General features: G+C 45.5%; 1 protein-coding gene across 1 annotated transcript in view; it reads right to left on the bottom strand.

Annotated features, from left to right (window-relative positions):
• Positions 1 to 12,299, bottom strand: part of ASB18 (ankyrin repeat and SOCS box containing 18) — a 35,960-nt gene extending 23,661 nt beyond the window's left edge. The window contains exons 1-2 of the mRNA XM_026653967.1: positions 12,059 to 12,299; positions 6,922 to 7,189 (exon numbers count right to left, since the gene is read on the bottom strand). Of these exons, the coding sequence (XP_026509752.1) occupies positions 6,922 to 7,189; positions 12,059 to 12,299 (509 nt within the window). The remainder of the gene's footprint in view (positions 1 to 6,921; positions 7,190 to 12,058) is intronic.
• Positions 12,300 to 26,813: the final 14,514 nt, after the last annotated feature.

The raw sequence follows: 26,813 nt of genomic DNA on the forward strand, positions 1-26,813 counted from the left end.
GGGGGGAGGGGGGGCGCAAGGTGGAAGTTTCGCCTAGGGCGCGAAACTTCCTTGCACTGGCCCTGGACTGGGGTAACAATTGGCCCAGGTTCCCAGTAGCACAGGACCTCGAGTTGGAAGAGGAGACTGTCTGAGACACTGTCTGGACGGCTTGTCCAGTGGGACTTTGTTATCCCAGAAGGGAGAACTATATAGTGACCTGCCCTGAAAGCTGAGCCACAATGAAGTGGACCGAGTCAAGGAGAGAGAGGGGGCCACAGTGTAAGTAAGCGTCGGAAGGGGGCGCCAGAGGGGGCGAAAGCTAAATCCCCAGACCCAGCCACAAGGATGCACAGTAGCAGTGAGTGGGGAGCCCTTTACAGGCGGTGGCTGTGGAAAACAGCCACAGCACCTTCCCACCTCACTCATTCCCCCTCTACAGGACCCGTAGGTAGGGAAGACAGTGGGTGAATTTAGCTTAGGGCTGGGCTTGTGGTGAGCAACAGTGTTGAAACAGTGAGCATTTTTACTCCCAACAAATATGGTTTTGTGTATGCCACAGCATGGCAATGCTGTGACCAATACATTTGCTTGTCTTCACCAGCTGCCATGTGTCAGAGGGAGGGCTGTGTGTGGGGTGGTGTCTCTGATTTGTGCTGACCCTCTGTAAATGATCAGTGAAGTCACGTTTGCATAAAGTGTGGTCAGACCATCCCTCCTGAAATTTCACTTCTCTGTGGAATGACTGCTGGTAAAAATTTCATACCTGGAATTTCTTTTCAGATTATTACAACTTAATTATTTTCTCATGCCAGTAATTTTTTTTCACAATTAATAATAATAAAAACTTGTACTGTGTTTAAACTTCAAAAATATTTTCAGAAATAAAAATAACCGGATAGTGGGTCAAAAAGATTCGTTTTTGTACTTTTTTTTGGTGGGCTTTATTTCCCTGTTTGAAATTCACAATCAATGAAACGTGGTCAAAAAAATCCAAGTTTGAAAAATGTTGACCTGCTCTATTTGAATCCTGCTAGTACCCTAGTTCTGGCTACTGGCCACAGACAACAAGGGCATGGATTGTAAGGCCCTAACCCTGTCGACACTTATGCATATGCTTTACTTTATTGCCACGAGTTGTCCCATTGAAATCAAACACCTGTGTAAGTATTTGCAGGATTGGGGCCTAAGACAAGAAGCGATATAAATGGGGTGGAAAGAGAGATGCAATCATAGTATGCACATTTAACATATTTAAATGCCCCAGCTATATCCAAGTGCCCTATCACCTATCTTATTAATGGATAACTTTTGGTTGTAGGCATTATGGAAGAAAAGGGTACTGATTTTGCAGTTCAGCTGGGGGGGCAGGGTGTTCCACAGAAGCAAGGTACAAGTAGTAAAGGAAGAGAAGTGCCATAGACATGGCTTCTGAAGAGCACTGGGCAGCAACATGGTAGGTGTGGTAAGGACTGACGCAGGACAGATGAGATTTGCTCAGCCACCGGGAGCATGCTCAGGAAATGTAAGAAACGGCTGAGGTCACCGTCTGTTTGGTGACACAGCCAGCTATCTTACAAGGGAAAGTGAATGTGATTCAATGGAGTCTGGAGGGAGGAAGTTCATATTGATGAAGTTTTTGTCTGTGGGAAGTCTGAGGAAGAATTTAAGATTGAAGTAGGTTCTTAAGGGAGTTGTGTGGCTGCTTGGCTAAAGTGATGAGGAGTGTACGCTGAAGCAAACCCAATGGCATGTTTTCGGGCATGTGCTTGATAGAGGCTGAAGGAAGAGCCAGAGGATTCCTAGAGCCAAGCTATCGGACTGTATTAGAGCTGATGCTGTTTCTAGATAGAAAGAGTGAAGGCAAATTTATACCTAACTTATCCTCAAAAGGCCAAGCTATTTATGTGATTCTAAAGCCCTAAGGTGTGAGCCAAGACACCAGAGGAGGGATGGTGCAGTGGTTAGGGTGCTAGCCAGAGACCCAGGTTCAAGGCCCTGCTCTGCCACAGCCTTCCTGTGTAACCTCAGACTCTGTGGCTCTGTTCCCCATCTGTGAAATGGAGATAATACATCCCTACCTCACAGACACATTGGGAGTGGTGTAGATACAATAGTAAGGGGCACCAGAGGATTTAAACAATCTCTTAAGCAGGCTTCTATTGACCATAGCCCCATTACTGGCATTTGATGGTGTTTCCAAACCTACAGTCATTTCAGCAAATGCCAACAGCTACACCCTTGGTGAGTTGCTACTCTAGTGGCACAGATACGGCTGGCAGCTTATAGCCTATTCTAGGTACTTTTGTCCCCCAAAGAGAGAATGTTTGTCTCTGTAGGGGTGTGCAAGAGTTTAATATGCTACTTGTACAGTCTTGATCATTTCAAGTTGCCCACAACCACAAGCTGCACTTGCCATTAGTAACTAGAAAAGACCTGGCCTCTGCCAGACCCACCACCAAAGACAAAACTGATTAAAATAGCCATTACTGCTGGCACACCCCCTCAACAGTGTGCAATAGACGTTGTTGGCCAAGTTACTTGCCACGGTCCCACATCTAGCTTATGAAATCTATGCTGTGAAGCTGAAGGTCTGATTAAGGATGGTGATATTACTCCAACAGTCCTTGCAGGATACATGAAGGATACCAGGGCTTTAGAGAAGGCTGGGATTGAACCCAACTGGCAGAGTGGTGGCCCAGCACAGGGAAGAGCCTAAAATTTAAGATAGAATCACGTGAGTCTTGCAGAATGACCAGGAAGACATCTCAGAGAACTTCATATCTTCCATGTAAGTGTTCCAGACACTGCATATGCCTCTGGGAAAGAATAGCACCAGAGCTGCGTGAAAGGGACGCACCGATGTGGAGTGACAATTTTTTTACATCTGTAGACGTTCTAACTAGACCTTCAACTCTCCAGGTCAGAACATCTTGTCTCATGTGGCATTCTGGAAAGAGAGAGTCCCTGATAATGGACCACAGTTTGCCAGCTCTGAATTCCATGCTTTTGGGAGACTGTGTTATTTCATGCATATGAACTGACTACTGGAGAGAGCAGTACGACTAGCTAAGAGCATACAAAAAGTCCCTGTATTAGCTCGGCTGAGCGATAGGGCATGGCAGCTGATGATAGGTCAATGGTAACATTTGGATCCAGTGGGGAAAAGTAAATTATCATCCTAAATGGCCTGGCTTAAAGTGCGCAAGGCTGAGCGGTGCCAGATCTGAAGTTTCAGGCTGTCTTCCTTAGCTGCTGGCATGTAGCTCAAAACGTACCCACATTTAAAAGAAAGACACTTAGTCTTGATAAGACTGGATAAGGCAAAACGTTGGCCACCACCCATTGTCACCAGATGTAGCTGTGCTCCATTCCTGGGCCCCATGGGAGTCCATCTGACAGAGACAAATTAAGGTCCTCACTAGAGTTGGCCAGGATTCTTAGATGACATGTCTTTCTGTTGGAAAATACCAATTTATCAGGAAGATTTCTCGGCTCCATGGTGGAATTTCTGGTGTATGAGAGATGGCAAGCACTGCCTGACAATAGCTTAGTGGCACTCATTTGGGATGTGTGATACCCAGGTTCAAGTCCTGCTCTGACACCACCAGAGCAGTGACTTGGACTTGGGTCTTCTACATCTCCAGTGAGGGCACTGACAAGAGGGCTATTCTGGGGTGGCTCACTGATGCGCCATGAAAAAATTCAAAAGGTCTTGATTTTATCCAAGTGAAAAATGAAACAAAATGCCAACGCCCTCAAACCTTTTCATGACTAGAATTCCTGTTTTCCCACCAGCCCGAGTCCTCACTACAGAAGGACCAGGCAGCACCCGCAGCAGGTGCCAAACCCAGTTCGTTTGTGAACCTACGTGCCTCATGGCCAGGGTGAGAAGAGTCCTAACCATACCGAACATGAGTCTCCACTTGTTTGGATTTGTTAAGTGCTGGGAGTCTCCTGGACAAAGTCCCCCTCAAGCCTAAATTGTGACTGGATCTTGACCTAGAATTAGTTAAACGTTAATTATTGTTATAGATTATGGGGAAAAGAGGTGGGGGAAAGATGTGAAGTTGCGGGTACTGCTTTGTCGCAGTAAGCTAGAAGCAACAGATGGGCAAAGCGTGTAGGCATAAGTTCTACAGTGAAGTAGAGTCACTTTATTGGAGTACAGGAAACAAGCATTTTTGCTGAAGTTCCTTGTTCAGCGTTAGAAGGAAGAGACTGATTTAGTCATTGTCACATGCAGGGGCGGCTCTATGTTTTTTGCCGCCCCAAGCACAGCAGGCAGGCGGCTTTTGGCGGCACGCCTGCGGGCGGTCCGCTGGTCACGCGGATTCGGTGGCATGCCTGCGGGAGGTCTGCTGGTGCCGTGCCGTCGGCATCCCCGCTGCCGAATTGCCGCTGAAGCCGCGGGACCGGCGGACCTCCCACAGGCGTGTTGCTGAAAGCCACCTGCCTGCCACCCTCACAGTGACCGGCAGGCCCCCCCCTCCGCGGCTTGCCGCCCCAGGCACGCGCTTGCTGCGCTGGTACCTGGAGCTGCCCCTGGTCACATGGCAGTAATAGGTTTGGTAAAGCAGGTGTGCTGGATCTTCTAAGCAGGGGACTACAAATCCCATCAGTTCCCTCCCCACTGCACATCCTTCCTGCTAGCTAGGTAATGAGAAAGGTCCTGAAAGTGGCTGGGGTTAGTTGGGAAGTGGCAGCTGGCCTGCGTGGCGAGCCAGGAGCGGCAAAGAACCTGAACACAAACTGGAGTCCCCAGGAACTGTATGCAGAGCTGCGTGTGGAACAAGGCTGTGAATGCCAGGTGTTACAGCTGGGTGCAGGTCTGGGTGATGCTTATGGGGGAGCAGCAGTGGCTGAGCAGGGAGCCAGTGCAGAGGGGCCCCAGTGAGACTGGCCTGGAAACCTACAAGCTCTTATTTGCTGGAAAAAAGACTGGACTGTTTTGGAAGTTTTCCTGAAAAGGGTTGTGCCTAATTCTGCTTTCAGTTAGTATAGAATAAATCAAGAGTAATTCCACTGAATTGAATGGCATGATAGTAGCGTGGACTTGGCTTGAAGTCAGAACCCGGCCAACAGGGCCAAATTCGGCTTGAATATAAACAGTAGTGAAAAGTTATGTCAAAGGTCAGAGAGGGGTAACAGTATCACTTGTATTCAATGGGCATGCAGAATTGGTACCCCTGCATGCAGGTAAATCTTGATCAGTCACATGATGTAATGCCAGTGTGACATCAGTGAGGGAACTGCTTCAGCTTTTTCCATCAGAATAGAAATTACCTAGACGGTGCAGTAGGAGGGGCTTTATCTTTTGTTGTCCATTGCTCTTCCTGCTATACTCAACTCTCACTCCCTTGGCATGTAAGTTACCCGTTTTGCACAACCACCGAATACCAAATCAGTGGAAGCGACACAGCTGTATCACTTTCATCCACTTGGCACTGGGTGTTCCATGTTTATTCTTCTCTCCAGGACTGTGGCATATGTAGGTTGTGGTTATTAGCATTTTTTTTAGGGTGACCAGACAGCACGTGTGAAAAATCGGGACAGGGGGTGGGGGGGTAATAGGAGCCTATATAAGAAAAAGACCCCAAAATCGGGACTGTCCCTATAAAATTGGGACATCTGGTCACCCTAACTGTTTTATATGTACTGCTGCATCTTGATATTTTTAAAAGGAGTCTGCCTGGCTGCAGAAGCGACTGGTGCCTGCCGATAGTGGGGGGGGGCAGAGCGAGGGCAGCAGACTTCAGCAGTGTCACTGAGCATGCTCAGTCCGTGTGAGCATGCTCAGTACAAACCAAGTGGCAAATCGGAGGGGGGGAGGGCACATGATCCTGCATGTCCCCCCCCACCCCATGTGTCACATCTGCCTGGCTGACTTAGTGAGGCAAAGTTGATACAGGACGTTAGAGGCGAGAGAGCCACACGTTCACACCGAGATCTCTCCTGGAGACAGCGTTGCAATTTTCCTTATTCCAAGATATGAAAATCAAACTAGTTTTGTGGGAAAATGGAAACATTTCCCGGTTTTGCTCAGACGTACTCCATCTAAATCAACTTTTTGTTCTGTCAGCCTGAAAGTCTAACTGGTCTTGGTGTTGCATAATCTCTCATCACCTAGATAAAGCAGAGGGGTATGATAGATGGAGTTAAGCTGCTATTGTCGTGTACACACCTGTGCATTGGACTTAAAGATTCTATGCCTGGAGGTTAGCCAAGCCAAACTCCAGCTCCCTGTTGCTATATTGGCTCTGCAGGGCTAACAAGTAGTAAAAACCTATTCCAGTCATTAACAGAGTCAGGAGAGGAGATGCTGACTACACACAGGATGTACATCTGGCGTGTAAGAAGCAGTAAAATTGATGCAAGTTCTTCTGACTCTAATTCCCCTTGAACTCAGTATTATCAGGGCCGCCAAGAGGATTCAGGGGGCCTGGGGCAAAGCGGGGGAGCTGCGGCGCTTGTACTCATCTGGCGGAGGTCAGGGTCTTCTGCGGCATTTCGGCGGCGGGGGGCCCTTCACTCGCTCCGCGTCTTCGGCAGCACTAAAGGGCCCCCTGCCACCGAAATGCTGCCGAAGACCCGGACCGCCGCCGGGCCAGGGCTTGCGGGGCCCCTACGGGGCCTGGGGCAAATTGCCCCACTTGCTCCCCCCTCTGGGCGGCCCTGAGTATTATAGGGGAAAGTCACTTTGCTTGGGGCAGGTTTGTGCTGAGCAATCGCCAAGATGCTATAGGCTCCATAGGAGTCTTTCTATAGGCTCCAAAGGGCTCTGGATCAGGCCCATGTAGAGAAGAATATATGGACTGGTGGAGAGAACTGCACAGGGAAGGTTAAATGAACATTACAATTGCAAGGGCGGTGGTGGTTAATAATGGGAGAGAAGGGTGTGTGTGTGTGGGTACATGCTGCCTGGCACAGCTCTCTTCTTACCCCAGTGTGTTCTGGTTGGTGCACAGATGCAGTGGTGCCAAGCCTTCCTCGCTCAGGAGGTTGGGGTTGGCTCTGTGCTCCAGCAGCAGCTCCGTGCAGTCCGTGTGGCCCCCCTCGCAGGCCTCGTGCAGAGCACTCTGGCCTCCTGGAGCCATGTTGGGGTCTGCCCGCCAGAACAGCAGGTGACGCACGCAGGCGGTGTGTCCATTTCTGGCAGTGATGCACAGTGGGGTGGTCAGTTCCCTCTTGTATTCGAGGGACCACAGGCCTGTAGGGCAGAGAGAGAGAGAGAGAGAGAGACGTGAGAAGGCTGGACTTGTGGTTAGGGCACAGGATAGGGACTCCTGAGATCCAAGCTCTGCCACTGGCTTCCTGTGGACCTTGGGCAAGTCCCTTAATTTTTAAATGCCTCAGTTTCTGATCTGCAAAGTGGTAGCCATGCTTCCCTTCCTCCCAGGGCTGAGGATAACTTCATTAGCAGCTGCCCAGCTTTGATCATTACAGCGCCGGGGGAAGCCAATAAATGACTGGGGTGAGTGGCAGACACAGATGTCAGAGACTTTGCCCTTTTACACCAGATAGACCAGGTGGATGAGATGATATCTTTTATGGACCAACTTCTGTTGGAGAGAGAGAAGCTTTTGAGCCACACAGAGCTCTTCTTCAGGTCTGGGAAAGGTACTCCCAGTGTCACAGCTAAACACAGGTTGAACAGCATATGTGCTGCTAACTGCTTCTGCTACGCTAAGGGCCCATTCAAGGTGAAGTGACCTGTTATTTTATACAAGACATACAGTAAATGTTATACTTTTCAGCTGCACAAACTAAGGCCCTGTCTACACTACAAAGTTATGTCAACCTAACTTACGTCGGCACACAGCCCCGGCAGTTATAAAATGGCTTGTGTGAGCACACTTAGCTCCTGGTGTCGGTGGTGTGCAGCCTCACCAGGAGCACTTGTATCAAGAGTGTTGTCAGTGTGGGGCATTGTGGGATGGCTCCCGAAAGGCAGAAAAAGTCGACGTGTGCAGTGTCTACAATGATGCTGCGTTGGCCTGTGTCCATTGACCGTGACTCTACGCTACTCGGGGAGATGGTGTAACTAAATCAGCATAGTGTCAAGTATCAGGGGGTAGCCGTGTTAGTCTGTATCCACAAAAACAACAAGGAGTCCGGTGGCACCTTAAAGACTAACAGATTTATTTGGGCATAAGCTTTCGTGGGTAAAAAATATCTGAAGAAGTGAGGTTTTTTACCCATGAAAGCTTATGCCCAAATAAATCTGTTAGTTTTTAAGGTGCCACCAGACTCCTTGTTGTTTAAATCAGCACAGATAGGCAAATTACATTGATGGGAGTCAAATTTAAGTGAAGACATTTCCACAGCGACGTAAGGCAGCTTATGTCGACCTAACCAGGTAGTGTAGACCAGGCCTGACAGCGGGAGCAATTAAAATACAAAGCAAAACCAAGAGACTTGGCACCTGTGGGGCCCCCTCCCTTCTCCTGCCTGGCGCACAGTGCACAGGAAAAGGAATTTGAGAAAGTTTTGACCTGCAGAAAATGCCGGTGCGTTTGCAGCTCTTTAATGCACATTGCTCTCAAAAAGGATTACTGGCTCCTCATTCAACACAATTCTGGTTTCTTTCTTTCCCCCTTTCTAGTTCTCTGTGTGTGCAGCCGTTGCCCTTTTGCTGAATAAAACAGAGCAGTGCACTGTACATTTTTTCGCTCTCTGAAAACTTTGGGGCTTTCAAAAGGCCTGTTTAAGGTTGTTAGCCACTCTGAGCAGTGGTGGCTATAGGGGAAAAGAAAATTCCCCAGTGAATGCACATCAATGGGCAGGATTTCACATGGCAGGAATACCGTCTTATAATGATGGAAGAATCGATATCGTGCCTGTAATGAGCCGCAAAGGGTACCTTATTCAGAGACTTAACTTCTTCCCCTGAGCCCACGCTGAGAAGTTTTAAAAGACAGCTCATTAATTACCCACCTGCATCTAATACAGATTTGTAACCTGTTGAGGGCCGTGCCTGGCCCCTGGGTGTGCAGCTTACTGTTCATCCAGGGGGAAAGCCTGCATTAGCTGGACATTTAGTGGGCCTGAAGTAACAGAGCCAACCAGGAATTTGATACTACAGTGACCCTGGACATGACAACTGCCCTTGCACGGATAGAGTTTGGATTTGCAAAGAACTATATGTGTGTGTTTCATTCAAGTGGCTGGCTTCTCTGCCTTGTAGCTCCTGTGTGAACCTAGCCATCCGAGATGTGCTGGCTGTTCAGTTCCACCGCCCCCTGCTTGCTTTATGTACACACAATCCCCTAAAGTCAATATGCCGTCACACACAGCAGGTCAAACCCTGCCTTCTGTAGATCACGAGCTACATATGTTTGCGAGCAGGTACACTCTCTCTCTAGGTACTCCAGTAGCTCTAGAATACCCAAGTCGTGCCACCAAAACATACATAAATAGATTTCCCCAGCTTGCTGGTGAGGCATTGGCAAGGGAAGTATTATTCCCTCTTTAGACATGGGCAACTGAGGCAGAGAGATGAAGTGTGCCGTGATGAAGTTCCAGATCTCACAGGGAGTCTGGGGCATAGTCGAGGTCGCCCAAGTCCCAGGCTGGTGGTTTCCTCTAGTGGTCTATTGCCACATAACCAGCCTTCCTCCCTATGCACAGGTAGAAATGCTGCAAATTATTTTATCCCCTTCCCTTCAGTTGTAGCCTCAGGATATTAAAATCCAGCAGCCAAAGATGCATGCATGTATGGTGTAACTCCTCCCCCAGACCCTTCCATTGCAGGAAGGATGGAGCCTATTGTTTCAGACCGAAGTTTTGGATGGGAAGATTTTGCGATTGCGTTGACTGCCTATTTTGGGACTGCATTTGTCCCAGCTTTTCCCATCCCTTGAACCAAAGGAGGTGCTGGATAAGCGCTATGAAATGTTACCGATTCCTTTCAGTATAGACACAGTGACACATCCCTAGAATCCAAGGAAGCGTTTAAAGAACTGCCTAGACAAATGTCTCCCCTTGAGCCTCTGGGATCGTTCAAATCATATTTCTGACCCCACTGCCCAAGCCAGGACACTTAGCACTTAATGGCAACAGCAGAGCGGGAATTCAGATTCATCTGCTTCAGAAGCCACTTGAGCTAAAGGGGCAAGTACAGGGCCTGTGACCTACAACTGAGCAGTTACGACTCTAGGGGGAGGCCCACGTTCATACTAGTCGTGTGTTTGTTCGTAGGGGGCGAGGGCTCAGCCCAGGGGTGAAAGTAACTTAAAGGAGTTACCGTTACGCTGGAGTCCTGAGTGGGTGTGTGGTCTCAACTGGAAGAGGCGTGGCCTCAACCAGAAGAGGCGGAGCCTTTCAAGATTTAAAGGCCCTGGGGCTCCGGCTGTGGCTGGGAGCCCCAGGGTCTTTAAATCACCCCGGAGCTACCAGCTGCAGCGGCAGCTGGGAGCCCCGGGGCTCAGGGACAAATTAAAGGGCCCGGGGCTCTGGCCGCTGTGGAGCTCTGGGCCCTTTAAATCAGTGCTGTGGAAGCCGGTCCAGTCCGGCACGGCGTACTGGCTCTTGCCGGTACGCCGTACTGGCTTACTTTCACCTCTGGCTCAGCCTAAAAGTCAAACTCTCGGTTTCTGCATATTTTAATATGTACAGTGTAATAAGAGCAATTAAAAATAAACCTCGTTAAAGCAACTTAGCCCCATTCTGACTTGAATGACATTTTGTCGATTGAGGACGTTTCAGTTACACTGGTAGGAGCCCTGCCCTGCTTTTTCAAGCCCTGCCTCAGCAGCCATATGCCTCTGCGGTGTGGCCTAGTGGACAGACTGGCACTGGGGAGACCTGAGTTCTATTCCCGGCTCCGGCGGGACCTGGGCGTCAGCCTGGGGAGCCATGTGCGGTGCTGACTGTTGGGCAGAACTGATAGGAAAATGGAATTTCCATCCTGTGGGAAATGGATATTTTGTTTGTGTCCTGAACTGGGACAAAAACCTAAAATAACGACGCTTGTGGCACACTAAGGAGTTCAGAAAGACTTTGATTTGGAAAGGTTGAAACGCCATGGAGAGGCAGTGGTGTATCATGGGAAATGTAGTCCAGCCAGTGAGCTGGGCTCATAGGGGAGAATGGGAACATAAGGAATCCAGAAGTACAACTCCCATCAGGCCCCGTGGCAGCTTAGGTGGTCACAGGGATTAACACTGACCTGAAGGAAAACATTTAATTCAATTTTCTCTAATGGAAAATCCTGTGAAAAGCCCTCTCCTTTCCCACGGGAGATTTTGTTTTCAGTGAAGCCCCATTTTCTGACACTCAGGTGTTTTGTTCAGTGTTTTTATCCAACCCTGGCACTGGGTATATCGTTCCATTGCCCATGATGGGCTAGGTTCAGCCTAGGCATTATGTAGGTGCGCAGTGGGAGGGAGGAAGCCTGTGCAGAATGGCACTGTGTGCTCTGGGTATTGCAGGCTCTGCTCCCTCTCTACTTCCCTACGGGGTCATAGTGCTAACGAGGGGCTAAGAATAGGCAGAGCCTGGGTGTAAAATGCTGCAGGGATATAGCACAGTGCACGCTCCCCCTGTCACTGCAGAGCTCCAGGAAACCTTCCATCTCCCCAGGGCAGGACATCCCCAGAGCACCCCCTGCTGCAGTGTCGTTCTGCACCCCTTTAGCATCCTGCCCCGAATGCAAAGCTGCCCGTGAGCGGCACAAACTGGGCCCATGGGACTATGCTTGGTAGTAAGCACTGTGGATACAATGTTCAAACATGCCAAACTGACCCATTAAAAACAAGTTAGGCACTTTAGGCTCCTAAATCACTGAACATTTGTACCCTAGATCTGTTAGTGAGAATTTGCAGAATCAGGCCCTTCGTTTTCCCTGTCTAGAGCCCTTGCTAACTGCGAGGCACTGCAAACATTTAGCACAAAGGCTGCATCCACGGAGCATATGGTATAATCATCTCAAAAGAAATCAGACTCCTCGGTAACATATTAGCAGGCTACTTAAAAACAGAGTGTAATTCATTTAATATGAACACACCGCACCTTTCTCTCAAGCAGTGTTAGTAAGTGCCTGTTTACTTTTAAAACTGGTCCTTGAAAGCAAGAGTACCTGACAATCCAAAAGAGGCCAGGCTTTTCACTTGCCATTCCAGCTCATTTTTACTGATCTCAAAAACCAGATTGACGTCTTCATAATATTTATCAGTCAGGACCTTGAGGTTTCTCAGGTCTCCCGTGACCAGTGCTGTATAGTACTTTTCCGCTGGAGCATGAGCCATTAATGGGTGCTCTGATTCCACTTTCCGAAGGATCTGTAGCTTCTCTATAGCGGGTCCTGGCAGCTCATCCATTGCAATGCACTGCAACTTATTTTAGTACAAGACCTAGCCGGGTGGATAGATGGTCTTTTATAGTTTTCCATTGTCCTGTTACCATTGTCCAATTATAATCCAGTTAGAGCTCTATTGTTGTTGTATTTATAACTCCAGTGGGGTCAGATGATAATGGTTACTTGATACAGTAAGGGTCATATGGAGTTCTGGATATAGCAACAGCAAGCCTGCCTAGTTATATATATACATATGTATGTATGTAATCACAAGGTGATAGCTAAGGTCAAATGTTCACAGTGCAGCTTTGTGTCAGCACCTCTGTGATTAAACTCCTGTTTTAATTCCAGACAGCAAGTTGGCGGAGAAAGAGACCAGTTTAATCTGGGAGGAAAATTTCCCCATAATAAAAGAAACCACTCACCCCAAGGTCTTTAACTTCTTTTTCCCTAGCTGAATGAATTTATATCACTTGTATTCTTCTGGAGTCTGTGTAAAAATACATGTTGTAAGTGGTTTAGCTGGGAGACTGATTTTTTCAGGACTATGATCCATATTTCCAGCGCTATCCACTGTCATATGCTTTTGAGCACAAAAGAGCCATTAGGTGCAATTGGGTTTCACATTAAGTGATAATACTCTGCTGCAGAAGCCGTGCTCAGAATAGCGTCTTCTGAGTATCTCAAAGCACTTTATAAACATGAATGAATTAAAAACTCACAGCACCTTTTGATCTAAGAATGAATATCCTTGTGCTATGTATAGCAAACAGACAGAACCTGATCCGGTTACCATTTAAATTAATGGCAAAACTCCCATAGACTTCAATGGGGTTGCAAGGATGTGAGGGTCGGTTCAGCGGCTCTCACTGAAGTCACTGGGAGGTTTACAATGGGAGCAGGATCGAGCCCTGACTAATAGACTCAAGCTCACGCAGGGTGACTCTGCAGAGTCAAGAACTTACAATGGATCTCATGACTCCCAGTCTGATGGCTGAAGCCCAAGAACATTCCTCTCAATTAATAGGTTTCATATCATCTAAAACTTTAAGCTCCATGTCCTAACTGCCCCCCCCCAGAGTAAATATCCAGAGAAATCTCCTTGAGAAAACACAATGACCTAAAGAAATTGCAACCTAATGAAGCCAGCAAACAATGTACAAAAAATGGAGGAGTTGTGGCCGTGTGCTGAAATTCTATTACAGCTCCCAAACTAAATAGGGTCACTAGTTGGATGGAATATTTGACAGAATATGTAGGTGAGGATGGAAGTGATTTTGGCGTTTCTGTAGAGGGTGTTCTCTACAATCTGACAGCTTTCCATTGTTTCCCAGAGTTTGTCAATGTATTGCTTTGTTTTCCTTTTACCTTCTTTCCCACAGACCCATGTGTATCTCCGCATTCATCATTGTGCTATCATGTCTGCAGTATAGACGCCACTATAGCCTCTTGTGCCACCTCCTCAATGCTACTGCAAAGAATCAGAGGACCTGGTAACGAAGCACGTTGCAAAAGTCACATTGAGCTTCTTCTACAGTGCAGCATCTTGAAAGTTGTGCTAGACCCCAGCCAAACTCCCAGATCTGAACACTTTCAATCTTTCGAGGGACGGGTGAATTTGAAATCAGATCCGGACCTGACTTTTGTGTCTCAGCCCCACCTGCTAGAAAACTAGAAGTAAAATAGAACTTGGATTTATCCTAACTAGTAAGGCTTCAACTCCTCAATATTTTATTTTTCCTTTTGGCTTTGAGAGAGGGACTCTTCCTCTCTCAAAGCCAAATGACGTGTGTCAGTACCTGAAGTTTATCTAAGATCATCCAAAACTTTTAACGTTTTTCTTAATTTTCCTTCTCCCTCCAAATCCAATCAGATTCTTCCTATCCTCTTTTCCACCCTTGCCTCTCCAACCTTCAGCTGATCCTTAGCCTCCAGTGCCTCTTCCTCGTCTCATCCAAGCCTCTGTGCTTGTTGATATTCCACCAGGCAGGGGAGGTCTCTGGCGATTTGCTCTATTCGTCCTCCATATATTATGTGGTTGACTTGAATGTTGCACCATTGTAATATGGCAGATGTCCCAATAGATCTTGCTGACTCTTCTGCACCCCAGAGGTGTCTTTGAGCAAAGGCAGTAAATTTTTGGGGTAAGTAAGGAAGGTAGTGGCAGGAATGAGTGTATCACTTGAACTGTTTTGAACCTGAATGTACAGTAGTTTGGGCTTGGTTTGAGATTCGGATTGGTGTTTGGTTCATATCGTCTCATAATTTCTCCCAGCAATTAACCTGGTGGTTGCCATAGAGGAAAACTGGGTTTGGCTCCTGATCTTTTATTTCCCACCCCAGGTGCAGCTGGGAAATCAACATGTTCTACTGTAGGAAGGGATTATCTTCTCACCCCACCCCCATGCAAGTTAGGGAGCAGGGCTGATATGTTCACTAGAGAGCCTAGTCCTTCTCGGCCATAAGAACGTGAAGTGGGACGTATTGTGTCTGGAAAAGAGGGATGTGAGTAGCACAGGAGTGGAAAGAACGGGGGAGAAAATCCCCAAAACTTAAACAGCCAGAGACAGTGTGTTACAATATTCAGATCCGCGTTTCATCCCTCCCCCTTTTTATGAGCCATTATTTCCATCCAATTACTCAAATGTTGTGGTCAGTGCAGGGACACAGTTACAATAATAACAGCATTACTAACATGTGAGGCTAAAATTAGCCACGACTGGGAGGATTTTAATAATCCCTAAGTATCCCTAAGTGGGGCATGTAACCAACACCAGTCTGTCTCGGTTACTTCACTCACATGCTAGCTAAGGCAAGCTGGTTTTCCACTGATTAGAAGCTACGGTATGAAGCTCAGGATGAAACCGTATTTTCATGTTTTTAGTTAAATTTAGAGGTCATAAAATTAGCATTGATTCCTGGCAGGTGGATTATTGTGGGTTTGTTGGTCACTTTCTGAAGTCTGTGCACTTCTGAGTGAAATCTTGGATACATAGAAATGCTGCTGGCTAATAAACAGGAAAGAGCAAGGAAGGCTCCCCAGTTGGATTGCTAAAAAAGCCGAGGATATAAACCTCATTGCTCCACGAGAGAAAAGACTGTAACTAACCAGCAGCTTTGGATCTAAAGTTGTCCTAATTTGTTAGAAGTAATGAAGAAACTTCATAGTTGTGGCAGAATTTGGATGTACAGTCAATAGATTTTCAAGAAAGGGAACTTCATACAGATACTGTGGGTGAAATCCTCACCCCATTGAATCAATGGGAGTTGCACCATTGACTTCAGTAGAGCCAGGATTTTAGCCCATATACCTACTTCTGGACACTTTGAGTTGCTTGCTTTTGGCCTGTGCACCATCTTCGGATACTCTTCCCTGGGAATCAAGTGTTACTGGGTTTCTTTTGTTTTCTATGAATGATATTCAATGGTCTGAAATTACTGTATTTTTAAAACCAAAATCCATTTCAGAACATAAATAATCCTGATCAAAACTACAGTAGATATTGTCCTATGCTCCTTAAAATATGCCTTTTTATACCGTTTGCCATGTGCCGATCTCAACATGCTTTACAAAGGAGGTCAATATCAATGATCCCTTTGTACAGATGGAGAAACTGAGGCACGGAATGAGGAAGTGACTTGCCCCAGGTCACCCAGCAAACCAGTGGCAGGGCTCAGAATTAAACCCAAGTCCTAATTCAGTAACCAAGACACTAGGCCGCACTGCCTCCCCATAGACCACAAATATATGCTCTATGTAACTTGAAGGAGATGTAGACATTCTGTGTACTTCATCATTAAAAGTACAAGATTCTCTTCCTGCCTGCAACCTGGGAACATGTGACACAGCTACTATCTTGCGTTTCAGGTCAGCATGCAGAATGTTAGTGACAGTGATCTCTCACTCATGGAGACTTGATATTTGTTCTTTGTGTTGTTTTTCTTAACATAAAATAAGTAATCTAGACTGAAACAGATCTCTTGCTCTATTTGTATGGGGAAATTAATTTTTGTTACGACTTGGTCAGAAATTACATCAGTGATGGTGAAATATCACTCTATGACCTTGGACAAAGCTACGTTCTTTTGCTTGCCTTTATATATTATGTTTTGGATGCTCTTTTCTCCTGTCTGTTCATATGCAGAGTAGGAACTGCTGTTGACAGAGGGTCAGTTTCTGATTAGTTGATGGTGATGAGCAGAGCTGAGCAAATAATGCACTTTATTTTGGGCACTTTGTGGACTAAATTGAAAAAAAAAACCAACCTTCCCAAAAATCTGATTTGATTCAAACTGAAATGATTTTTTTTGTCAAATTGAAAAATTTTGTTTTGAATGGACCAAAACATTTATCAAAGTTTTCATTTTGAGTCGCCTGTTTTGGGTATTTTTCATCTTTTTTGGTGTGCGTATGGTTTTTTTTTTTTTAAGTTGGTCAAATTTGAAATCAAAATGCCACTTCAAAGCAAAAATCAAAACCAAAATGTTTCAAAACAAAAAAGTGAAAAAGAAACATTTTGACTCTTCTGATTTTTTTCCCCAACTGAAACTATTCTTTGAATTCAACCTGAATTTGGCAAATAGTTTTGGGCCCTCCAAAATGCCCTTTTTGTTTAAAAAAAAAGTCGCCCAACTGAAATGATAAGTTACTTATGTCTCATTCTATTGAAACCAATGGCACTAGTTGTGGAGTAAAATGCTTCCCTACCTGACTAAGGGTACCACAATCTGTTCTAAAGTAATCTTCCTAGGGTACGTCTTACCTCCGGGTCCGGCGGTAAGCAATCGATCTTCTGGTATCAATTTATCGCGTCTTGTCTAGACGCGATAAATCGATCCCGGATCGATCCCGGAAGTGCTCGCCGTCGACGCCGGTACTCCTGCTCTGCGAGAGGAGTACGCGCAGTCGACGGGGGAGCCTGCCTGCCGCGTCTGGACCCGCGGTAAGTTCGAACTAAGGTACTTCAACTTCAGCTACGTTATTCACGTAGCTGAAGTTGCGTATCTTAGTTCGAAGTGGGGGGTTAGTGTGGACCAGCCCTTAGTTTCAGTGTTTTTGTCATTCATTCTTCCTTCCTTTTAATCCTCAAGAGAAAGTCCATGATATATAGTTTCACTTTACTATTTTGGGTGGGCAGACTAACAAACAGGTTTTAGGTTTAGGGCCTGAGCCGGACAGTAATTATGCACGTGAGTAACTCTACTTAATGGACTAACTCAGATCTGTAAATTACTCAGGGATGTATTTGCAGGATAGGGCCCATAAAGGTACAGCTCACAAGCATGCCCCCTCCATTAGCAATAGCATTACAACCATTAATCTTTAATATGTTTAGTATCTTACCCTTCTTTCTGAATATGAATGTTTGTAGAGTACACCTCATTTAACAAAACATTAAGCAATTTTACTTCTTCAGATCAAGTGTGTCTATTAATAATGATTCAAATTGTCTGAGCTGATTTCACATTATTAGGAAAACTCATTATTGTCATGTGAAAGAGCACAATATGCAAAACTAAAAAGAGTAAATTGAGAGCATGTTTACTAATTTATTACCCTGAAGCTGCTACATAACAGCTTTGTTAGTTTATAACATTATATAGGCTTCAAATCATAACTTCCAACACTGTCAACCCCAAGGATTCAAAATCACAAGATTGGCTTAAAAATCAGGAGATTTTTACATATACATTTTGGGGTTTTTAGAATCCAGATGACTTTTAAACCTTTAGGGTGTATTCTGGTTAAGTTTTGAAGCCTTGCTCCACAACCAAGAGAACTAGACATTTTTTAAAATGAAATTTAAGATTCTTACATATTTTAAGAAAAATTCCAAGTAAGCATGAAAAACAATAGTCACAAGAGGTGTCAACACTAATTAATAGTGTCATCTCTAATGATCGTGTATTAACGAATTTAAAAGTAAATAACTAATTGTAATTGAGACGCGAGTATTTCATTCACAGTTGTGTAAATACAGAAAAACAAACAAACAATCCCTTCCCCCCACAGGAGATATACAAGTCAACTCTCATTCAAATTCTTAAAAGAGGTAAGATACTCTTTGACCGTGATCTTAGCTCTGATATTTGTAGTCCATGAAAGTACTAGTAAGTGCTAGTGCTGACAGGAGTTTTTGTGGAAACAAGAAATTGAGCAAATATTGGAAAATATTCATCATGTAAATCATGCAGTCATAAATATGAGCATCGAGGGGGAGGGATAGCTCAGTGGTTTGAGCATTGGCCTGCTAAACCCAGGGTTGTGAGTTCAATTCTTGAGGGTGCCACTTAGGGATCTGGGGAAAAATCAGTACTTGGTCCTGCTAGTGAAGGCAGGGGGCTGGACTCAAGGATCTTTCAAGGTCCCTTCCAGTTCTAGGAGATAGGATATCTCCATTAATTTAATTATTAACATACAGTTAAAATTTTTAAAGTAGAAGAATCTCTTCAGAGCTTACCTTCTAGCATTCTTATCAGAACAGTACTTTTATTAGTACTATTGTTATCAACACTAAAGGTGAGGTAGAAAAGCCTGCATTTTATAGGATCCTAGACTTCTCTTCCCATCATGCTTTGCTCAAAGCAGGTTGACCGAGGCTTCCCTTTTCCTTGCTCTTTCAGAGAATCATGTCTGCTCTAACCATGTCTTAAGTGTGTTCTCCAGGTAAGGATGAATTTTCTAGGGTCTGCTTCCTCACTTTGTTTTTTCTCTCTCAAACCATTCTGTTCCAGATTGATAACCCTGTGGAAGAAAGAAGGGACCCATTCTTTTTCAGGGCTGCATTCTTAGGCTGTGAACAAACAAAGAGGGAGGATGCATTTATCTTGTTACAAAGCATGGTACCTTTTTCCCTAAGGCCCTTTTCTCATTCCCAGAGACAGTTTGCTTTATTGCAATAGCATTGATATGTTTATAATTATTGTACTGCTTATTTACCTGTGGAAATTACTCATGTGACTTAAATATCCAATTAAAACAGCTCATATTTACATATTGGGTTCTTGCAATTGATTGCACACACGCTATAGGCTAAGAACTTACCACCCACATTATTAGGAAATGATGTTGAATCATAAATAAATTTGAGACAACTGCAATAGAGAAAAAGGCAAAATTTGTCCAATAAATTATTAATGATAAATTATTTGTCCAGCTCAAGCATAAACTTATTGTTCTTGAGACTGATTCTCTGCTGTCTTGTATTTTGTGATTTGGGAGCATTTTGTGCACACTGAGATATGTAAATGAAGGCACAAAGTGCAAGGCAGGGGAGAACCAACACCCGTGGTTAGACTCTGGATCTGACACACAATTATGTAGGCAGGGAAGAGCAGAGAGGACTGTGAGACTCTCCTGAGAGACCAAGCAAAGCTAAGTGAATGGGCAACATGATGGCAAATGAAGTTCAATGTTCATAAATGCAAAGTAATGCACATTGGAGGGAAAAATTTAAATGACTTGTACACCTTATAACGTTCGGAAGAAACTGTATTAATTCAGGAAAGAGATCTGTCATTGCAGACCGCGCAATGAAGACCTCTGCTCAGTGTGGTTAAATACACAGAGCTGGTCAAAATTATTCCAATGCAACAACTTTCTATTGGAAAATGCGGATTTGACTAAGTTGCCCTGTTTTGTAGGAACATATTGATTTCATCAACGTTTTTGAAGGGAAATTATCCAAGCATTTAGATAAGGTCACAATGTTTTATTTTGACTCGTATCACGTATATCATACATATATATAACAAATTTTAACAGAAAATTCCTGTTCAGCTCCAATAATAGTGTACTGGTGTCCTCTGCTGTCTTTTAAATTTGGTTTGGTGCAGGTAGTAAAATTATAGTTCTTTGTTTAATTAGAAATAAAGACATTCAGATATGGATTTAGTTTTTCACTGGCCAAAGAAAGACCACTTCCTCAATACCTGTGTACAAATTTCATCTGAATCCACATCAAATCAAATTTCCCATGAAGTTGATGTTGGCAAAGAGAACTTTGCCTATTATTTTTTCCCTGTGGCATGCAGCTATGAAATGGTAAGGTGAATAATAGTGTGTGAAGCTTTGGCAAACTGGCCTCATGTCATATGGCTTGTGAAATTCCATCAGTTACAGTAGGTTTGCTGATTAGTACACTCCATAGTGCTCTCACATATACAATGGTCTCTCCCCACTTCTAAGTGATAGCTAAGTACAGTAGTGATGTCTCATGTTACCAAGACTTCATTACTTTCATAAATTGTGCTGGAAGATACTTGTACACCAGGAAGTATCGTAAATAATTTAAAGTAAGCTCCATTTGTCAAAATCAATGCCCAAAGTATGCTAGGATGCATTATTCTTGCTCTCCTAAACGGTGTGTTCCCTTCATGGCTAATCCACAACATCTGGTAACTCGCAATGAGGCTTCCAGTCATTAATGTGAATTTTCAAGGTTTTACCGCCTTGTTCAAAGATGCAGCATGACTGTGAGGGCAGAGCTGAAACGTCACCTTTGAACACAGTTGACTTTAAATATGAGGGGAGCAGGGGCTTGAATTCTTCTATGTTAGCAACTCCCAGTTTGCTCCCTCTGTCTCTCTAGCAGCTTTTATATGTCCTATTGCTATGTGCCTCACGATTGTTAGTGACTTTATCCCTGCAACACCCCGTGAAACGGGGCGTTACTTCTATTCCTATTTTGCAAAGGCCCAGAGGTACTCAGACTTCTAAGCACCCATATCTCCTCTTGAGGTCAATAGGAGTTGTGGGTGTGTGGCACCTCTGAAAATCAGGCCCTGTGGGACTTGCCCAAGTTCACACTTGCACCCAATCTCTTCATACCAGGCCAGTGTCTCAACCACTGGCCCATCCTGACTAGTCTTCATTGCCCACAACCGCTGCACTCTGACCCCGCAGACTCCAGGCTCCAAAGGCTAATTACATACAGGGCATTTAAGCAGCGGATTCTCCACACTGATCCCCCCAAGCCTGGGGACTGGGCCTAATCAGCAGTCCTGCCAGACCTCTGACAGCACTGCTTCTTCTCCCCAGCTGCTCTCTGTGTGCTTGCTTCATAGCTCTTTCTCTGAATGCTGCACTGCATGGGAAACCAACTTACCTAAAAGGGGAAATTAAAAAGTCTGATTGTTCTCTAGGCTAAGTTCTGTCTTGTATTTGGAAAAAAAATGATATAAAACAGTTTAAAAACAGAAGAACCAGGAAAATAATGTAGCCCCCCCGTGGATTAGACAATGACAGGACATGCTCAGTTGGCTTACTTGGACAAGACTCATCCTTTTCCTCTCTCTTATTCCGCATGACTATTAGAGTTGCAGAGACTATGGCCATGGTGCCTCCAGCATGGCCAAAAGTCCGGAATGCGTGGAAGCCATCCTGAGCGCCAGTGAAATCCCCTTCCCATGCACTACGTCCTGAGTCCAAGTCTCTGCCTTCCTCTGAGAAATGGGTATAGGTCACTGTTGGAGTTAGCTCTATATTGTACTTTCATAGAATATCAGGGTTGGAAGGGACCTCAGGAGGTCATTTAGTCCACCCTGCTGCTCAAAGCAGGGCCAATCCCCAGACAGAATTTTGCCCCAGATCCCTAAATGGGCCCCTCAAGGATCAAACTCACAACCCTGGGTTTAGCAGGCCAATGCTCAAACCACTGAGCTATGCCCCCCTCACTGAGCTATCCCACTTTGTTCTGTTTCCTGGCTGGACAAAGAGGCTGTGATACTCAGACGTGTGCGCATTCTATTTTTCTCACTGTTTCCATGGAAGAGAGGCTCCTATGTTGATACAGAGACATAACACTTTTGTCTGCACGTTGTCCTCATAAACACGATGCAACGATAACTTCTGGTTGCTTTAATTTTAAGAAATGAAGTAGTGTTTGCACTCTGGTATCAAGATTTTCTTTAAAGGGTTTAAGTGTTAATATTGAACTCAAAACAGCTGAAACGGAAGGCAAAATAGTTGTGTGGCGGTTGTTTTGGTGCAACACTGCCCCCTAAGGGTGAGAAAAAGTAGCTGTAAAAGCAGTGATGTAATGAATTGTTCAGTGTAATAGAGGAGACTGGGAATGTTGGGGTCAGCACCATGTCATAGGGTGGCTTGCCCCACTAAGGCCAGAGGCCTGGAAACAATTAGTCTGGGCTAATTAGGTAGCCCACCACAGCTGAGTTGGGATGTGGGTATTAATTAGCTGGCTATAAAAAAGAAGCTGCACGCTAAGGTGGAGATGTTACAGACAGCATCAGGCAGGAAAGCCTGGGACAGAGGCTGAACCAATAGAAGGGACTGCCAAGATGTCCAGCTGGGGAGGCCTAGGAGAGACTCTGACCATCTAAGAGAGAGACTGCAGAGCTATCCAGACAGCAGAGAAGTCTGGGGCTTACAGTAGCAGGAGCTGCTGCTAGAGGAAGCTGAGACTAACTGCTCAAGAAGCTGTTGAGCTAGCAAGGGAGACTCATCCTGGCCTAGCTCCCTGAAGAATTTTCTGAAGAGATTCAGAAACTGTTGTTCTGGGGACTTTTAACGTTTTGCTTGGGCTCTGTGCTAAGGGCCTTTAAACCATTGTGCAAGTGGTCCTTTCAGAATGATTTATTAAATGGAGCTATGCTGAAGTTAGTTAGAGAGTTTGGCTTCTCCTCGACAGGGCTGTTAAAGTGAACTAATTGTTACCTTGTCATAGGGGAAACTGAGGCAGGCCACAGCAGAGCCACACGCAGCCACAGGTGAATGTTTGGGAGGCGACAGTGACTCTTGGGCATACCAGGTAGACAGAGAAGCCAGCAAAACTCAGTAACCTGGAACTTAGAGGCCTGAGTGCTGGGATTGCAAAAGATTCATGTGATTATTCCTGTTAGGGAGTGGATGGCATACTTAGCTCCGTTAGACAGGCTTTTGTCCAAACTCTAATTTACAAAGAGAGGCAGACTCCAACAGAGTTAAATTTATGAGCGTTATCTGCCTGGAAATTGTTCTAATGCAAGGTAGGGTTGAGAAACACTCTTCAGTGTGGAGAGCAAATTGATCTTTGATCCTGACCTGATTGCTGCACTTACGGTGGCCTGTCTGCTAGAATAATGTATTCAATTGTTTTAAACATGGCAAACACCGAGCATAGGGTGGAATACTGGAAAGAGGTGAAACTAGTGTGATGATGATCAAGCTTGGAGCTAGTCTAAAGTGCCAGCTCATAGCATGGAAAACCGGTGCCCCGTTAGACTATATCTAATTTTCAGGTAAACAAAATTTCATCTGTCAATGTCTTCCCATTAAGGAATGCTAGTTCTTCACACAATGAAAATGATAATGACATTTTAAGTCTCTATTTTTGCCATTTAAAAAATATCGCCGTTACCTACTAGCACTAAAGGGTGCAGGTGAGCTTGTGGCTCCTTCATCCAGTCATCATTAGAGAGTTCGATGGTGGCATTCACATGTTGAACTTCAGTGCAGATCAAATCCATCACTGTGTTCTCATCCCCGATGTCCAGGGCAGACTTTAATCTCCTCACCAAATCGGAGCTGGCCGGGTGATCAGGAATACAGTCAAAGCTGGACATTTTCAATTCTTTGCACTTGGGAAGCACGTTTTATTATTTTTAATACAGCGTACAAAGGCGGCCAGTTGTAAATGAGAAGCGTGTGTGCTTTTGCTATAAAAAGACAGCTCTGCTCATATTACACCAGTTGGGAATTACAGGGGGAGAAGGAGCCAGATGTAAGGGAGCCACTGAAAAGAACCATACACAATAAACTATCTTTCAAAAGGTGGAGGTGATTTTTTTTTGTTAACTTGGTGTTTATACCATAAGTGTAGCAGGGGAGAAATTGAGACAGGCCCTCCCAGAGGACTTCCAGAGGAAAAGCTGTTGCATTCAGAACTGTCACACAGAACGAGGAAAAAGAAAAACCCTCACCCAAAACACAATAAACCCTCTGTATAATGCTTAAAAAATAGTTTGCTGAGATTAGAGTTTCGAAACCTCTGCTTAGCAGGAGAGAAGCCTTTTGATATTTCTCTCACTTGAGAGATCAATTCTAGTTCAGCAGGGGGTCAGTCTGACCAGAATGGTCTAATTTTGACAGAACGTTGTTTTAATTTCCAGTTTTCCCTTTGTCTGCTGAAAAGACAATAATCATCCGAAGAAAGAGAGACAAATAAGATAAGGCCATGCTCAAAAAAGAGGTCTGCCGATTAAACAATGCATCACACATTGGAGCATTTGAATTGTAGGATGGATTTAAGGAAAAATCCTGTATACTGTGTATTAGGCAGAATCAAAAAATGCTTGGGTGGATGGAGAAGTGTTTTCATTAGCGAGGTGAGCTGGTTAATGATTTTGTAGTCCTTGTGGCTAAATTGTGTCCCCAGGCTAAAATCTAGGCTGAACATGGACTGACTAGCTGGGCTGGATGCTGGGAGATGCAGTCAGGAATCTTCCTCCACCCCTGGTCATAGAAGCTGCTTTAGCCCAATGACTGAAGTGGCCTATGGAATTGCACATTTGGAAATGGCCACAGATCGGCCAGCAATCAGTGCAGTGGCATTGGTGCTGACTCTTTGGCCTGGGCAAGTCAGGGTTTGGACCGAGTGCAAGTAGGGATAAACCCCAACTAGCTCAGTGTATGCAAACCCCTACATGTAGAGCTCAGCTACACGGAGCCCTAGCCACTGATTGTTGAGTTGGGGCTACGCCCCAGTATTAACCAGGCCTGGGTGCGGATCCTATGTGGCTTTCCTGTTCTGAGATCTGTGCAGTAATGGATGCCCTGCCTCATGCCCACCCATCCAGCATAGCTCCCTCACATCCAGCTCCCCCATTAACACAGCAGAACCCCACGAATTGCACAAGTCCCTTGCCCAGCTGCAGAGGAGAGAGCTGGACTTGCTCCTCATTGACTCTGAACATACACTGGGGTAACCCAATAACATCAGTGGAGTTTACTAGAGATTCTCACTGGTGTAAGTGAGAAGAGAATCGGGCCCAACTTTAACACAGTTTTGAATCGGCTAAGCAGGAAACTAGTATTCCCATCAATCCCCTTCCCACTGAGTGATGACCTTCCAGGGTGGAGACGCAGGCATACACCCCTCTCCTGGTTAATATGGGGAAGTGGTAGAAACTTTTCTATGAAACACCCTGACCCAGGAAATAACTTCCCCCTTGGGAAAGGCAGCAGCCAGATGGTGATCAGCTCAGGGCAGCTGACTGCAGGGGAAGCTGCTGCTGTGATACGTGGGGGAGCAGGCTCGGACTGGCAGACGTTGCATCTGGACTCAGGTCTGTACAGAACTTGTTGGGAAGCTGCAGAGACTGGGCAGGGGTCCTGAAACCAGAAGGCTGAGCAGAAAGGGGCCTGAGGGAACTTGCTGGGGTGCAGAACCAGCAGCTGGCCTGGACTCTTAGAGGGACAGGGGCCTGGAGAAGGCTACTTCCAAGGAAGTGCCCTAGACACTGAGAATTAGCTTGGGCAGTGTGCCCTAACTGGGGTTGGTCTCAAGGGACTACCCTTGTAAAGGGCAATTATATACAGCCAGGACAGTGTGGGGTCTTGCAGTCTGGCAACCACCATGGCTGAAGCAGCATGGTGTGTGGAAGATGCCATTTTGTGCTACAAAATCGTGCCCACCATGTGGCATGACCTCTCGAAAGTTCCATAATGTGTCCTGGACCATTCTAGCTCCATTACACCACTGGCCCCAGGGCCCAACAAGGAACCGCCCATATTTACTTTCAATTGTAACTAGTTAAGCTACTGCACATAGGATATTTGCAACCTTCCCCGTTTCTACTAGCCCTATTAAAATATCCTTACACTTACTTATGTGGGACCCACCAGGGCTATCGTCTATAGGGCCCAGCAGCTGACACACCTTTAGCACTTGCCTCCAAGTCATGGTACATCTGGCCTTAAAGGACAAGTTGTGTACAGTCTCTGAAGAAATGCTGCTTTGTTGTTAGTTTTGTGATGCAGGTTCTTTTGGGGCAGCTGTTGCTCTGTGCCAATAATTGACTCTGATTAGAGAGATTAGGACAGAGCTGCTCCCTGAGAACTGTTTGGGCTGAGATTCCTGAAACGGGTTTGCCCAGGTGCTGTTTGCAACCACCCCTGTTCAGGGGCTGGTGAACACAGTGTAAATAATGTGATAATGTGCACTAAGAAAATATCCATCCACCACATCACTAATTTCTCCTTCAATGGGAAACTGACCTGCAAGGCCTGAAACCTGCTTCTATTTGGCATAGGGACTGCCAACAGTGACCTGCTGAGATGATAATGGTTGATCACAGGGGACTGCAGCCCAGGGCCCAGTCTGAGAGTGGGAGAATTGCGTGATTCCACCTTTAGAGAGAGGCCATGACTAGAGGTCTATGCGGGGTGGGGGGGTAGGTGGGGGGGTTGGGGGTGATGCTTTAACAGACCAGGAGGGGTCAGAGGTGCAGTTAGCAGGGTAGCTGTGACAAGTATCACTTCCTAAGCACAATGTTAAATCTTAGCCCAGAGTTCCCCTACCCCTCTGAGCAGGGAGTG

Source organism: Terrapene carolina, unplaced genomic scaffold (genome assembly GCF_002925995.2).
Source record: "Terrapene carolina triunguis isolate 2854851 unplaced genomic scaffold, T_m_triunguis-2.0 Scaffold174, whole genome shotgun sequence".
NCBI lineage: Eukaryota > Metazoa > Chordata > Testudines > Emydidae > Terrapene > Terrapene triunguis.